Genomic DNA, 14687 nt, shown 5'->3' with positions numbered 1-14687 from the left:
AGGATTGTGGGATTTCGGTGGGCATAGCAAGAAAACACAGGTGGCTGTTGGTTCCCAGATTGAGAGCCACTGATCCAAGGCATTAGGCAGGGGGCTGAGGGAGACTCCAGTTTTGTTAAGCAGACTTGTAGTGCTCTAGTGTGTGTTGGCAGGAATGCCATCCTGATGGCCATGTACTGGTTGGATTGTAAAGGCCTGTATGAGGGAGAAAGGATAACTTGGGAGACAGGACTCAGGGTTCTATTTCTGGATCCGCCATTGCCCCATTGAGCGACCTTCCCTTTTCCGTCTCAGTGGCTCCATCTGTAATTGTGAATGAGAATACTTCTTCACAAACACGCAGACACAGCCTCCTGTGGAAGTGCTGCAGATCCTTGGATGGAAGGCGCCAGAGGAGGGCAGATTGTAGTAACTTTCTCTCTCGTGTGTTTTTGTCCCAGATGTGTTTGAATTACTCCAAGCAGTTCACTCACCTAGGGAATATCGCCGAAACAACCAAGTAAGTATGTCAGCAGGAGTGCTTTCCATCCCCCTTTCCCTCAGGCTCCTTTCCTTGTGTTGGTTGTACACACCGTGACGCTGCTGCAGAATTACCTAGGGTGTCCTTCCCGGTTGCTTTCCTCAGGGAAGTCCTGCATTTCCTTTCCGAAATGTGGCTGTGTTGGGGGCTCTGCTCAATGTTCTGCCTTTCAGGTGAGATGCTAAGCAGAGGTCCTGACTGCTCATGGGTTAATGATCCTGTGGCATTTTCCCCAGCCCCAGTGTCCTGGCTAAATTCCAGCATAGGTAATTCCATACTGCCTGCCTAAAATTCCTGGCTCACAGGACACCTCACTGTGCAGTGTTGTTTAACAGCACACACCAGTTGCTGTTCTCTACTCCAGAGGTGGCTGCATTTCAGTGGTGGGCGAAATACTTAAAAGCATTGCAACTTCTGGAGCATTTGGATGAAGGGTGCTATATTAAATATAGAAAGTGTTTGTAGTGCTCATATTAAACTGGTAACCCCATGTCTCCAGTTTCTCTCTCCATCCTAGAAGGTGCTTTCACTAAATTCAACAATCTATCTTCCACTCCCCACCCTGAGTCAAAGCTAGGACTGCAAATTAAGATTGCCTTGGCCCAAATGGGTCCAGTTTGCTCCACATCTGTTGGACATAGGCTCATGGTGTGCATTTGTGAGATAGGAACTGGTTCAATGGGTCAGGCACGCAGAGATGCCTTCAGCAAGGACAGAGGCCAACAATACCAGATATTTATGCGATGTGCACAATATAGGTTACAAAATAAAACCATTGGGGTATTTTTTAGTGCCACTCATGGGAAGTTTTGAGGCGACAGTTCAGAGTTTAATAAATAGAAGGCGAGAGAAATTGTGGGTATGTCCACACTGCGATCCTGAGATGTGATTGCAGCTCTACAGGTATACCCACGATCAAAGGTACCTTGGGTACATACTCCGACAACGAGCCCGTGTAACCACCTGTGCTGTTGTGGTTAAACTGCTACTGTTCTAGCTAGGCATATAGGAGCTGAAGTCCAGCCTCCTGATTGTAGTGGAGACGTACCCAAAGCCACAGACAAGAGGGGGAATGTGATAGGCCATCTCCTGCAATCTGTAGTGAGATGGAGAGTGGACCATGCAGGAATGCTCTTCCAGACAACGGGAGCTGCAGGCGTGAAGGTTCTTCCACTGGTCTGTGAGCAGAGCACAGAATAACGGGGAAGCTACAAAAGAATCTCCATCAGAGTAAACTCCTGGCTCATTTTAGCTCTTCTCTCTGCAGGTTTGAGAAGATGGCAGAGGATTGCAAGAAGAACATGGAAATCTTAAAGCAAGCCCACGCCAAAGGCTTCCCATTGCCCAAGTACCACTATGAGCAGAGGACCTTCAGTGTGGTCAAGTAGGTTAATTTGCTGCCTATTGCTTCCTGCTCCTTTCATTCCAGCCATGCTATCCCTCATTGCAGGGTGGGAGAAGGTAACCAAGACCTCGCCGATGCTGATATGTCTGGCCCTCCACTCGGGCCGCTTCCCGTGGCCTTGCTTTTTGGGGAGATCTTCTATACACTGGAGTGTACGTGTTGACCTCTGCCTCCCAATCGGTGTGGAGTCCTGCCTCCCACTGTATTCTCAGGAACAGAATCATTGTTTTGAGTTCTTTCCTGATCTGGTGTGTGCGTGAGATAGAGATGGGGGCCCACAGCAGGGGGAGTGGATAGGGTTGTTGTATGTTTCACCCATGGCTAACCCTATGTGCCGCCTTCTTGCCATACTCTATAGTCAATTAAACACAACATTTGTTAAGACTGAGATCTATACAGCCCACTCTGTGCCTGTTTCCCCATCAGCCAAATGGGGATAATACGTTGCAGTTCTTGGGTGGAAGGTGGTAGAAGTGCCGTGTTTGATCATTTTATATAAAAAGGTTGTCCTGGCAGATCTATTTTTACTGGTAGAGTTGAGACATACCTGTGTTGGTCTGCTGTTTGCAAGAGCAGGAAGTGTCGACCTACAGCACCTGCAGGGGGCACTGCAGAGCATACCAACTCCCTGTCCCCAAGTCACTACTGGGCTGGCTGGAGGAGGTAGGAATTATTTGCTGTTTAACCTTCTTTCTGCCTTATTCTTGAAGGATCTTTCCTGAGCTGAACAGCAACGATATGGTTCTTACTATAGTGAAAGGGATCAACCTCCCAGCTCCTCCAGGTAAAACAGCAGTTGGCTCTTTTTAGCAAAGGAGGGGGTGAAGGGGAAGTGTCTTATTACCGCCATGCCAAATAACCATAAGCAGAAGTGCTGAATGGTGGTTTCGCTCTGCAGTGGGAATAATCTGTTCTGCTAATGCGGTGACCGATTGGAGCAGGTGAAAAGCCCCAGGCACTGGGACTGTTGTCGAGTGGGGTATCAACCAAAGAGGGTGGCCTAGGTGCAGTGGGAGCATGGAGCTTTGTCTGACGATATTGTGGGTGGGGCGGGATGTTGCTCCAGCGTCTGCTCCAGCTCTTGGACTCCCACGCAAAGTGCCCATTTTCAGCTGCTTTTTAATGACCTTTTGTTAAATGCCCCAGGGACTGTTAGTCAGAGCACCAGCAATTATCACTGGTGCTTTTCCCTGCTCTTCTCGCATGGGATCCCCTTGCGGACTGGTAGGTGTATCAATAATTGTGGGTCTGAAACACTGTTATGCAGAGCTGTCCCAATAAGGAAAAGAGCCCCACTGGGGCTGGGGCTCAGACGATTAGAATACGGGAATAAAAGTCAGGAAAGATGAGTTCTGTCCCAGACTCTGCCACTGATCGTGTGACCTTGGGCAAGTTGTTGAGCCTCCGTGCCTTGATTTCCCCATGTGTAAAATAGGGATAATACCACCTAGCTCTTGGGGAAGGGGACTGAGAGACTTAATTTATGAATTGTTGGCAGTGTTGTTGTGGCCGTGTTGGTTCCAGGATATTAGACAGAAAAGGCAGGTAAGGTGAAACCGTTTATTGGATTAATTTCTGTTGGTGAGAGAGGCAAGCTTTCGCACTTACACAGCACTCTTGTCTGTGTAACTCAAAAGCTTGTTTCTTTCAGCAGCAGAAGTTGGTTCAATAAAAGATATTACCTCATCCACCTTATCTCTTTAATTTAATTTATTAATGTTTGTCGTAGACTTTGAGGTCCTGGAATGAAAATTGCTATGGAAATGCAAAGTTACAATTTATGAGGAACTTAAGTGCTGTAGAAGATTTGCTGTTTCCATAGTCCCCATATTTTCAGCCTCAGCTGGAAATAACCCTCCCCTGCAGCAACTCCCTCTATTCGTCTAGGTACTTACCTAGTACTAGGTACTCGTGTAGGTACTACTCCATCACCCTAATAGCTGAGTGTCTCACAGATGTAGATCGGTATTTCTATCCCCGTTTTACAGAGGGGGAACGGAGGCACCCAGAGGTTATGTGACTTGCACAAGGTCACACAGGAAGTCTGTGGCAGAGCCACACACTGAAGCCATTTCTCCTGAGGCCCAGTCCTTAACCGGAGCCAACGCTCTTCAGCAGGATTAACTGTTAGTGAAATGTATCCAGTCATTAGCGGAGGAGGAACGAAGTGAGATATGGGACGCTAGGAGGGTATCAGACAAAACTAACACCAAAATATGATCCCATAGCAATAGTTGGGCATGAGGGGTGGTGGTAACTGTGAATGTGTGGGAAGAAATGAGCAGAACGTGAGACTGCACAGCTCTAGGATGGATTATAGACCCTCAGAGTGAAAGTGTTCGAGCTGGTTGGGAAATGGTTTCCCTCCCTCCCCCCCCCCCCCCCCACACACACACACCCACACCCACACACACACACCCACACACACACACAGAAAATGTATCTTTTATGGGAAAATTTGAAAACTACAACATTTCTATTAGGAAATGCTGCCTTATGGGAGTTGTAGTTTGGGTACCTTGTGCTCCCATTCTCCTACAGACTGGGCTCCCTGGTTCATGTGCATCTGCCATGATGCACCCGCTCCCCAGTTGGAGAGGGAAATCAGTACATCCTGGGAGTCCCTGGCTATAGTGCATCATGGAAGATGTAGTCCAGCCAGGGAGCTCGGCTAGTAGAGGAGAATGGAGACATGAGACAGTGGAACTACAGCTCCCATGTGGCAGCGTGGCTGATTATCCAAATAGAAATACTTAGGTTTTGGCTTTTCTGCAAAAACCCCAAATGCTCCAAAACCATTGTGTGGAAATTGGATACTTCTTGTGAAAAATATCGTTGAATCGAAAACTCACTTTTCCATCACAGAAGAGTTTTTGACAGTTTTCAGCCAGTCCTAGAAAAAGGATTTGTCTTCAGTGTAGGCCGGAACCTTCCGTCTTAAACAACCATTTCAACTATCCCAGACGTCTCCAGTACAAATTAATCTGCCCTTTAGTTAAAAAGCTCTCTTCTCCCAGATAGACAGCTTCAGGGGGATTGCTCACTCCTAGCGATCCCAGCAGAGTCCTTGGATTTTTCTCTCATGTGTTGCATGTTAGGTCTTCTCCTTTAAGCTATAAACTGGGTGGGTTTTTTTTGTATTTTAAGGCGTGACTCCCAATGACCTGGATGCCTTCGTACGCTTCGAGTTTCCCTACCCCAACGCGGTGAGTTATGAATGCTGCTCGGTGGCATTCCCAGGCTTCAGTTGGGAAGGCTCAGTTCTCACCCTCTCGTGTCTTGTGTTGTAGGAGGAAGCTCAAAAAGATAAGACCAACGTGATCAAAAACACAGATTCCCCCGGTAGGTTCCCGTCTGGAGTTATGGATGCGTGTGTGTGCGTTTGTGTTGGGAGGAGGGTTCCCTTGTGTTACTAGAGCTCTGGCCTTAAGGTGATCTGCATGTGGAATGAGCCCAGGTGACAAAACACCCCATATGTAATCGGGCAGTCTCTGCTCAAGAGAGTTGCAGAGCAGGGATAGAAATGATGGGGACAGGTCAAGACTGATTCCACAATGAAGCACTTAGGTACTGCAGGGATCCTGGATAAACAGCTTTGCAGGTGCACGTCAGTTTTCTGTCTGGGGACTTGGAACTAGGAGAGCAGAGGGGGGCAGGTCAGGATTGAGGGACAGGCGCTAAACTGTGTGTGAGGAGCTCGTGGGCTGGAATAGTGGGGAGCCAGCAGGTTGGGATTGAGAGCGGGGCTGTGTGCGTGGGGAGCCCAGGACTGGTGTATTAGGGTGAGGTGGGTGGTTGGTAAAGGGACAAGATTTCACTGTGGTGGCAGAGCTGTGTGGGCAAGGACCCCACAGTCTATGCCCCCTCGGTGCATTGCTGGATCTGTTTTTAGTCCCTCTCCTGTCAGCATCACCATTTCCTCTTTCCTGATTGGGAAACTCGGTCTGTGAAATAAGTTCTGCGTGAGGTTGACAGGCCGAGAGGCTGTAATCTCCAGTGACGCCAGCTGGTGCCTCGAGGTCTTTCTTCCCAAGACTCTGAGAGGCGATGGCTGTAGTGGCTAAAGCAGGGGACTGGGAACCAGGATGCCTGGGTTCTGTTCCCAGCTCTGCTGCTGATTCTGTGATACCTTGGGGGCAGATCACTTCACCACACCGTTTCCTTTTCTCCAGCTAGAAAATGGAGCAGGTGGAGGGGGTTGTACTGAGGCATAACGAACGGCAAAGTGCACCGAGATCCCAAGGCGAAAATCAGTGCAGCTGTGCAAAGTGTTTCCTGCTAATCCTATTCCTGGCTCATGTCTTGCCCAGGGATGCAGTTGGTGGCTCTTCCCTTGCTGTGTAATCCTCATGCTAATACCATGATTTGCTGCTGTTCCCTTGGCAGAATTCAAAGAGCAGTTCAAGCTGTATATTAATCGGGGCCACCGAGGGCTCAAGAGAGTCTTTCAGACCAAAGGCCTCAAGTTTGAGGTTGTCCACAAAGGGTGAGTGAGATGCGAGGCTGGGGGCACTGGAGGGTGGGTTTAAATGTCATCCGCAGACGCTGGAGGGAACCTTCCTTATGACTCTCTTGATATGTCCTGGGGTGGAAAACTCATGAATATTGGGGGCAGGCAGAAGGTCCGTTGCAGCGTTCAAAGGTGAAATAAACAACGGCCGTGGGGCGTCACTGCTTATTAACCGCTTCACCGCTGCCGCCAGTCGGGCTTCTGCTGAAATCAACACCTGCAATCCTGTGAGATGGACCAAGTGTGCACATCTCCGTGTACCCGGAGCGCTGGTCAGCAGGTTATTGTTACCTGCCTAGCAAAGGAATGGCGCCTGCTCTCTGCCCTGCTGGTAAGCGCTCTGTGCTGCCGGGCAGAGAGCTGGGCTCATTCCCTGCCTGTGTCCCGCCCCTGTGTTGGGAGCATCGCAGAGGTAGCCTGCTTGGGGAGGAGCACAGTTTGTCACTTCGCTGCAAGTGCAGGTGTGATTGTAGCACGGGTAGGCATACCCATGTGGGAGCCCACCGGGGCCCCTGGCTGCGTACTCGAGTGATTAACACAGGGCCACCACGTTTTCACTGGCGCTGTTGTCCGTACTAGCTAAATTAAAGCTAGCACTTGGCTATGCCTGTGTGTGCGACAGTCACACCTCCCCTTGCACTGTAGCCTACCCATAATGGCGCCGCTCACTAGGCCACTTAAGAAGCAGCAGTGAATGTGTGGCCCTCCTTAGCTGGAAGGCTAGTGGTCATGGTGGGGGAGAGGGTTTGCTGGGTTGCCAGGGCTCTGACAAGGGAGGAGGGGAGAGGACTGGGTTGTGAGAGTCTAGGAAACATGTAGCTGCTTGTAGAGAGGCTGCATGACGCCCTGGCACTAGTGCATAGGAGACGGGGGTGTGGGACTCAGCTGAAAGGAGCAGCCGCTGCCAGAGGAGGAATATTTTGTCCTCTGTAGTTAGCCCGCTGGTGCTGTCCTGGTGCTGCACCTCCAGAGCACAGCTGGCCCTTCGGGGGCATAGAGACAAAACCTTCCCCCAAAAGCTGAAACCCTCCTGTTAACGTGATCGATCTGTGGGAGCGCTGCTGGGATCGGCCATTGTGGGAATGGGGGGGCGGAGTGGCAGGGTTACTCCCATTAGTTACTTCTGAGAATTTGATTCCCACTTTGGGGACGTTCTAGGGACAAACATGTCTTTGTGGGAGCTGGGATTGGATGCACTGGGCGAGGGACTGATGAGGACTTCAATTTTATGTTGTCATATCCCTTTCTCCCCCCCACACACAATCTCCCAGGGGGCTGTTCAAGACAGACCGCGTTGTGGGCACAGCACAGCTGAAACTGGAGGCCCTGGAGACGACTTGTGAGCTTCGGGAGATTGTCGAGGTAGGAAACCGTGGAGAGTTCCCCCTCCTCCCTCTAAGCAGCACCTGTGTGCACCTGCCTATAAATCCTGCCCTCTTATCTTCAGAGTCTCAGTCCCAGAGCTTCCTCCCGGCCCGAGGAGCTGAGGCTAGAAAGGAGCAAACAGCAGACCAGGGGCAGGGGCTGGATGTTATTACCGGCTGCTTTGAACTCTCTTGTCAATTATCAGAGGGGTAGCCGTGTTAGTCCGGATCTGTAAAAGCAGCAAAGAGTCCTGTGGCACCTTATAGACTAACAGACGTATTGGACCATGAGCTTTCGTGGGTGAATACACATGCATCCAATGAAGTGGCTATTCACCCACGAAAGTTCATGCTCCAATACGTCTGTTAGTCTATAAGGTGCCACAGGACTCTTTGCTACTTTCTCTGGTCAATGTCGGGCTGGTTCTGTTACTGGGGACCCCGGCCATTTCCAGCTGCAGTCAGCACCTCTCTGAAATGCCTCCCTGCTGTACAGTGGGTAGGGAGTGCACTGCTACAGGAGCAAAGGCAGACACGGTGTCCGGATGTTTTTTTGTTTAATTGGGCCGGATAATTGACCAGTAATACAGCTAATTCTGCTAAAATGAGGATAATGCAATCTCATGCTTCCCGGCAGGTGGCTGCAGGGTCAGGAAGGAATTCCAGTCTCCTTCGGTGTGCAGTATTTCACTGGTGGCCCAGGTGCCAATTATGGGCTTGAGGCTGTCTCTGAAGACTCTGCTGGAGAGAAGATACTGGGCTAGATGAACCAGGGGTCTGTTCCAGGGGGGCAGAATGCTAGACTAGATATGTCCGGAGATGGGAGATTGGACTAGACACCATTGTTTCATTTTGCTTTGGCCTCTTCTTGGTTTTTTCACTATGTTTCTCCTACACCCACGTCTCTGCTCCATTCTTTTCCATGCCTAGCTACTGGATGGCCGCCGGCCCACAGGGGGGAAGTTGGAGGTGATTGTGCGTCTAAGGGAGCCTCTGAGTTCTCAGCAACTGGAGACCACAACGGAGAAATGGCTGGTTATTGACCCTCAGACCATGCCGGCGGTAAGGGCCACTGTCTTGATGGGGCTCTGGGTTCCCTGTGACCTAGGCAGGATGATTCTAGGACTGACTGGGAACGTGAGTCAGGTCTGGCTCTGCAGAGACTTTGCCTTAGCCCCAGGCCACTGGAGTTGGGCCGCTAGTCAGAGGAGGCAGCATCCGTCTGTCGGGGTGTTGGCGTGAGGGAGGGAATGTCAGTCGTCCCCAAACAGAGCGCTCACATCTCCCCTTTGCCTGCAAAGCTTCATCACGCGCCGGGGTCTGAAAAGCTGGGACTCGACCTGAAGGAAAAATTGCCTAAGGGGCAGCGTGCAGCAGATCTGCCTTGGGTCGTCCATGTGAGCTGTGCTGATGCCCCTGGTGATTTTGCTTAAAAAGGCCCTTTTCCCTTCTAATAGAGAAGCAGCAGCGTCCAGTGTGCAGGGCTCTGTACTGGGGAGATTCTCTTCCCAGCTATACCACTGACTTGTGTGAGGCTGGACGCTGCACAAGTCATTTCCCAATCGGTTAAGGGGGGTAGTGATCTCGTCCCGGCCTCTTGTAGAGCACCGGGAGAGCCGTGGATGAAATCCATCGCTTATTTTGAAAGCTTCTGCCTCTTCTTTCAGGTTGCTGTCCCCAAACCAAAACCAGCAGTCGGTCCAGTAAGGGACGTGGGCAACAGGTACGTCCCACTCGCGCTGGCTTGGCTTAGTGGTGCGGTTTGAGGTTTTTTCTGTGCTCTAAGGAAACTGTGAGGATTTGTCTGCGTAACGATCCTTCCCCTCCCCCCCCCATTCTTTCGGGGCTGGGGGTGGGGGGGGGATTCCTGCTGGATGTTTTGCATTCCTGGGGTGAGCTTCTGCTTCTGTAGCTTTGGATGATGAGACGTGGGCATAAGCAAACTACCCTCAGCTGGCAGTGCTGATATTGTAGACTGTAAACTCCAGCATAATAATAAATAATTCTTTGCCCTTCTCTAGGACCTTCTGTCCACTCACAGAATCTCCCTGCACTTCACAATGTCTTCTCTGGGATGTAGGTCAGAATTATCCCCATTGTACAGGTGGGAAAACTAAGGCCCAGAGCGGGGGAAGTGAGTGGTTACGGAACATACTGTTGCCAGAGTAGGGAACAGAACCAAGATGATTATTCAGTCACTAATTATCCCTTCCCTGCATGGTGCTCTAACAAGCTGTGTTATTGCACAGTATGGTAGCTGCTCGTGGTAATGCCCTATGCCAGTTATCAGAGTCATTTTGTAACTGGAGTGGGGGGGATGCTTTTGTTAGAGCAAGGAACTGAGCTCAGCTCGTTCCCGGCTCTGCCACTGACTCACTGTGTCACCCCAGGCAAGTCACTTTGCTGCCCCGTGCCTCAGTTTCCCCAGCTCTAAAATGGAAAGAACGCTTGCCTTCCTTGAGCGCTCTGAGATCTATGGATGAGCAGTGGTGTAGAAGTGCAAAGCTGTGCTCATCTGCGAGTGATTTTCCATTTGCTCCAGTGGAGAAAGCAACTCCCTCCATCCTGCTGGACAGGCCCGACTTCCTGGGTGGGGTGAGGCAAGATCCGTAAAACAGCAGCACCCAGGGACAGACTTGCCACCCTAGTCAGGACAGCAAAACAGAACATTTGTGTAGCTGTCTAATGCATGGGATTGCCGCCACCCTGCCCTTCCCCTATTCGTGTGCGGAAAGGGGGATCTGGATACGTGGGGAGGGGATCCTGGCAGTGCTGGCTGAGAAGCGCTTTGAGATGGCAGTGTGCTGTGCTTAGATACCGTAGGCTGTATGGCCCCTGCCTGGCGAGTCCTCTCTGGTTCTCTGAATGGGATGAGCGAGTCTGCGCAGGCCCTGCTGAGATCAGGGCGCAGCCTTTGTCTGGCAGTCGCTGTTTATGGTCTCTTGTCTCTGTCTTTAATTTCCTTTCAGAACGTCCATCTGCTCAGTGCTCTAGCAAGGCCGGCTCTGACTGGACCCTCCTCCTCCTCTTCCTCCTCTCGGGCCCTGGAAGTTCTTACGTGGAACACCTTCCGCTCCTGCTGGCCCTGGAAGAGCGATAGCTTAGAGTGACTAGCGCATTTAGGGCCCCTGGTATTCCAGGAGCTTCCTGCTTCAGTGTAACCCAGGGATACTCTCCCCTTTGCTGGCGTCTTACAGACCCTGCTCCCTACTTCATCCTCCTGCCACCTCTCCCCAGTGGCAGAGGTGAGGTACGCGCCTGCTGAGGGGGCAGAGAAAAGGTATGAGGTGATGTGTGCAGAGCAGCATGGGGGTCTTGAACAACTCCTCCGGGAGCTAGGGGCAGAGATGGAGGGAGTGGGGGCCAATGGGTTTTCTCAGCACCAGGCTGGAGGCAGGGAGGGAGAAGGAGGAGACTCAGAGGGGACAGAGAGAAGTGGTGAAGAACAGAGGCTCGAGGAGGAGGAAGGCCAAGTAGATACTCGGGAGGAGAGGAGCAAGAAATTGGGTAGGACTCGGAGCGGGAGAGAATAAAATGAAAAGGAGCTGGGGGGGGAACAAGCAGGGGCTGGCGAATACCGTGTAGTCACAGGAAGGGTCACAGCAGTGATGCATCCCGGGCTTAGGATCTGGACTGGGGAAAGCAAGTGGACTGCGGGGGAGGGACAGCAGTTCCTTATCTCCCTTCCCTGCCTGGATCCCTGATTCCCCGTGGCGGAGGTCCCGGTTCTGAAAGTATCTGTCCGCCTGAGTGCAGCAAGTGATGTTCTGAAAGGAAATGGCAAGGATGGGACGTGCGAGTGTCTGGATGTGTTGGGGGGGGGGGGGGGGGGGGGGGGGTGAGAGAGTGAAGAGCTCATGTCTGTGCAGCTGTAAAAAGAATGTTTCCATGAGACAAACTAATCCATCCCCAGCAAAAGGTTGGCCTTAGTTTGTACCAGAGAGGAGACAGCAAAACTGTTAACTACAAGGGGAAACTGAGGCACAATAGAGGAAAAGTGACTTGCTCAAGGCCATGCAGTGAGTTAGTGACACATCTGGGAATAGACTCCAGGAGTCCCAACTCCCAGGCCCATGGTCTAATCTCCCTCCCACTAGCTGCTTTCCGAGAGCCCACCATCTTTATGCAGCGGGATTGGTGTGGCGGCAGTGCTCACTTTTCTGCTTTGCCTTCACTCCAGAGACCCTCCACCTCCTCAGGGGTGTCAGAGTTGGGGGCCCTTCCTTTAATCTGACGAATGTTCCCTCTGTGCATTTGGACTGACCCACTTGGTCTAGGCCATGACAGAGGGGCGCAGACTCTCCCCGGGGGCCTGCAGCCCATCAGTCACTCTGCTGCGTGACAGGGCTGGGAAGTGAGGGGTAGCTAGAGCTTGACAAGTGGGGGTCTGATGGGAACGCGACACGGCTCCTGTGTTTCCAGGCTGTTTTACGAGCGCCGGTAGACCACAGTGCGCTGAAATGCACCGGCTCTGAGATAATACCCCCACCAGTCTCCTAAGCTGTTGGCTCACGTGCGGCAGGTGGCTTCCCTGAAGGCTGTGGTGTTCTCCAGTCTGCACATGGGCTAGTGATTGGAGCCAGGGACTGGGTCTCTGGACTCCTAGGCTGTAGTCACAGCTTTGGAACGGGAGTGGAGTCTAGTGGTTTGAGCTGGGGGGCTGGAGTTGGGAATCAGGTTTCCGGAGTTGTAATCCTGGCTGTGGTGGTGGACAATTCACTTCCCCTCTCTATGACTGAGCTCTGTTTCCTCTGTCTGATACAACGTGACTGTACTTGACCCCCCCCCTCCCTGTTCCTTTGTGACCCTCTTTCCTTTCAACACCCCGTAGAGCACCGAGTGCCTGTCTGAGGACAGTGCTGCCTCTGCACCCCTCCCACCTTCACCAACGCGACATCTAGCCAGGCAAAGCCATCGAACTGGGAGCTAGAGCTACCGGAGATGTCGGGGGAGCTCATTTCTGGGCAGTGGGAGCGGGTTCAGATGCTTGCTATCCCTTCAAGGGGCTGATGCCTGCTTTGGAGTAGCAGCTCTGGGGTGAAGTCAGGCATTCTGGCAGGGCAAAGCTTCCCCAGGCTGAGGATCTCAGTAGGGTAAACCCTGGGATCTCTCCTGCACTGGCGTGGTCTCAATTCCTCTGTCTGGAGTCAGAGCGTGTCCCCTCTGGGGAAGCCAGAGCGAGGGGAAGTTCTACCCACCTCCGGGGGATGAAATCCTGCCCCTTTCTTGGGTTTAACCAAAGCTCATGTTTCTCTTCCCCCAGCAAACCCATTCACACTCTGCACAGCTTGAACGTTTTAGCCTTTGACAAGGAGAAGCTGGAAAAGAAGGTGAGTGAAACCCGATGCCCTCCGCCTGCCCAGATTCTCCGGCAGCACCGGCTCGGCTAGGCCTCAAGCAGAACTCTGTGGGGAAGGGGTGGGGGTCTTCTACAGCTGCTGGTTATGCCACGAGGGAACTGGGTGATCTGGAGGTTAGTGGCAGAGCTAGACATAGCAACCCGGAGACCGGACTCCCCATTGCCTGCCTTGACAAAGCCTGCACTTACCTTTCGGCTGGGGAAGCCGCTCACGCTGCGCGTTTGGAATGGTCTCTGGCCGCGGGGGCGGGGGGGTTGAATCCAAGAGGTTGACTGAGGCCAGTCTCTGTTTAGGATATTACCCTGCTGGTGGCGTGGTCCGAAAGCCAATAGAAAGACTCCCTTTGACTGCAATGGGCTTTGGATCAGGCCCCAGCACGTTAATACTCCCTCTGCCTGGGATGGGGCTGGGCATTTCCCTCTAGGGCACCCTGGGGTTCACCTTCCCCATGGAGCACCTGTTCAGACCACACCCCGCCCTGACTGGGCGAGGGTTTTCAACCGTGTTGGCTCTCTGTCTCTCCCTCGCGTAGGCACCGTCTTTGGGGCAGCGTCTAGCTGCTGTCTCCGCTGGGCAGGTCCTCGCCAGCCCTGCTCCCGGTGGGGGTTCCCGATGACCCGTAATGTGAAATGATCTTGAGTTCAGGAACCCCCCCCCCACCCAGTGTCCGCCGAGGGGAACCAGCCGCTTACGACGTGCAGGTTCCCTGCTCGGTGGGCTGCGATGGCTCTCCCCGCACAATCGCAAGGGTGCCAGGTTATGGGAGACGTGGCCGCAGGTCATGTCCCCTTCTAGGGGCAATGTGAAAGGGCTAGAGAGTCCAGGACGGGTCCTGCCCTGCCACTGGGTGCATCCGCCATTGACCTGCACGGGAGATCTGTGCTTCGGCCGCTTGGAGGGCGGCAGTGTGTGCGCTCCCCACGGGAGTGCCGGGCTCACCGGCTCCTGGCTGCTTTCCCGGAGCTGCTCCCTCCCCAGCCCGTGCGTCTGCTACCGGCGCTGATTCCCGCACACAGCTCGGAATGACTTGACGTATGGCAGGGCTTTGTGGGCTCCTCTGTGTTTGCCTGGGAAGCCAACAGGCCTTCTGGCTTTGCTGGCAGGTGTTGGCGTACAGACAGGCTCACAGGCCGCTTCCCAACGAGCTCGTGGAACAGTACCAGGACGTCACGCAGCGCAGCCAGTGGCTGAAATCCCAGCTGCAGCACGGGGGCCCTGCGTTCAGGAAAGGTCAGTGCAGCCCTGCAGTCGCCGCTCGTTTTGGGGGGTGCTGCCCATCGCGGTGCTAGGACTTCTGCCCCAGGACGGGTACAGCCTGACGTCGCAAGCCTCCGCCCTGAGCCGTGGGTGAGCCGGGCGTTCCGTCGTGGCTTCTCCCTCCTGAAAGGGGCTTGGGGCAAGGAACATGCGTCCCACTAGGACTTGGGCAGAGACCAGCGATTTGTCATGTCTGTGGTAGTTCCTAAGCCTCGTTCCTACAGCACCTTAAGGACCCCCCTGCTGTTCTTAGTCCTAATTCCCGTGCCTG

At 52.9% G+C, this 14687-nt stretch overlaps 1 protein-coding gene across 3 annotated transcripts in view; it reads left to right on the top strand.

Moving 5' to 3' along the window:
- The window catches only part of CC2D1A (coiled-coil and C2 domain containing 1A), a 35206-nt gene that overhangs the window by 15946 nt on the left and 4573 nt on the right, over window positions 1–14687 (top strand). For 2 of the 3 annotated variants that reach the window (XM_005310668.5, XM_065575755.1), the window contains exons 17-27: window positions 441–499; window positions 1788–1904; window positions 2636–2709; window positions 5073–5131; window positions 5216–5267; window positions 6312–6411; window positions 7707–7797; window positions 8730–8861; window positions 9467–9522; window positions 13063–13129; window positions 14263–14389. In XM_005310668.5, the coding sequence (XP_005310725.2) occupies window positions 441–499; window positions 1788–1904; window positions 2636–2709; window positions 5073–5131; window positions 5216–5267; window positions 6312–6411; window positions 7707–7797; window positions 8730–8861; window positions 9467–9522; window positions 13063–13129; window positions 14263–14389 (934 nt within the window). Of the gene's footprint in view, window positions 1–440; window positions 500–1787; window positions 1905–2635; window positions 2710–5072; window positions 5132–5215; window positions 5268–6311; window positions 6412–7706; window positions 7798–8729; window positions 8862–9466; window positions 9523–10768; window positions 10936–13062; window positions 13130–14262; window positions 14390–14687 lie in introns of those variants that run through there. The other variant, XM_065575756.1, reaches the window with a different exon arrangement.

This window comes from Chrysemys picta, chromosome 22 (assembly GCF_011386835.1).
Source record: "Chrysemys picta bellii isolate R12L10 chromosome 22, ASM1138683v2, whole genome shotgun sequence".
NCBI classification, from domain to species: domain Eukaryota; kingdom Metazoa; phylum Chordata; order Testudines; family Emydidae; genus Chrysemys; species Chrysemys picta.
Note: the sequence above shows the minus strand (reverse complement) of the source record. Positions and strands in the feature narration are given on the sequence as shown.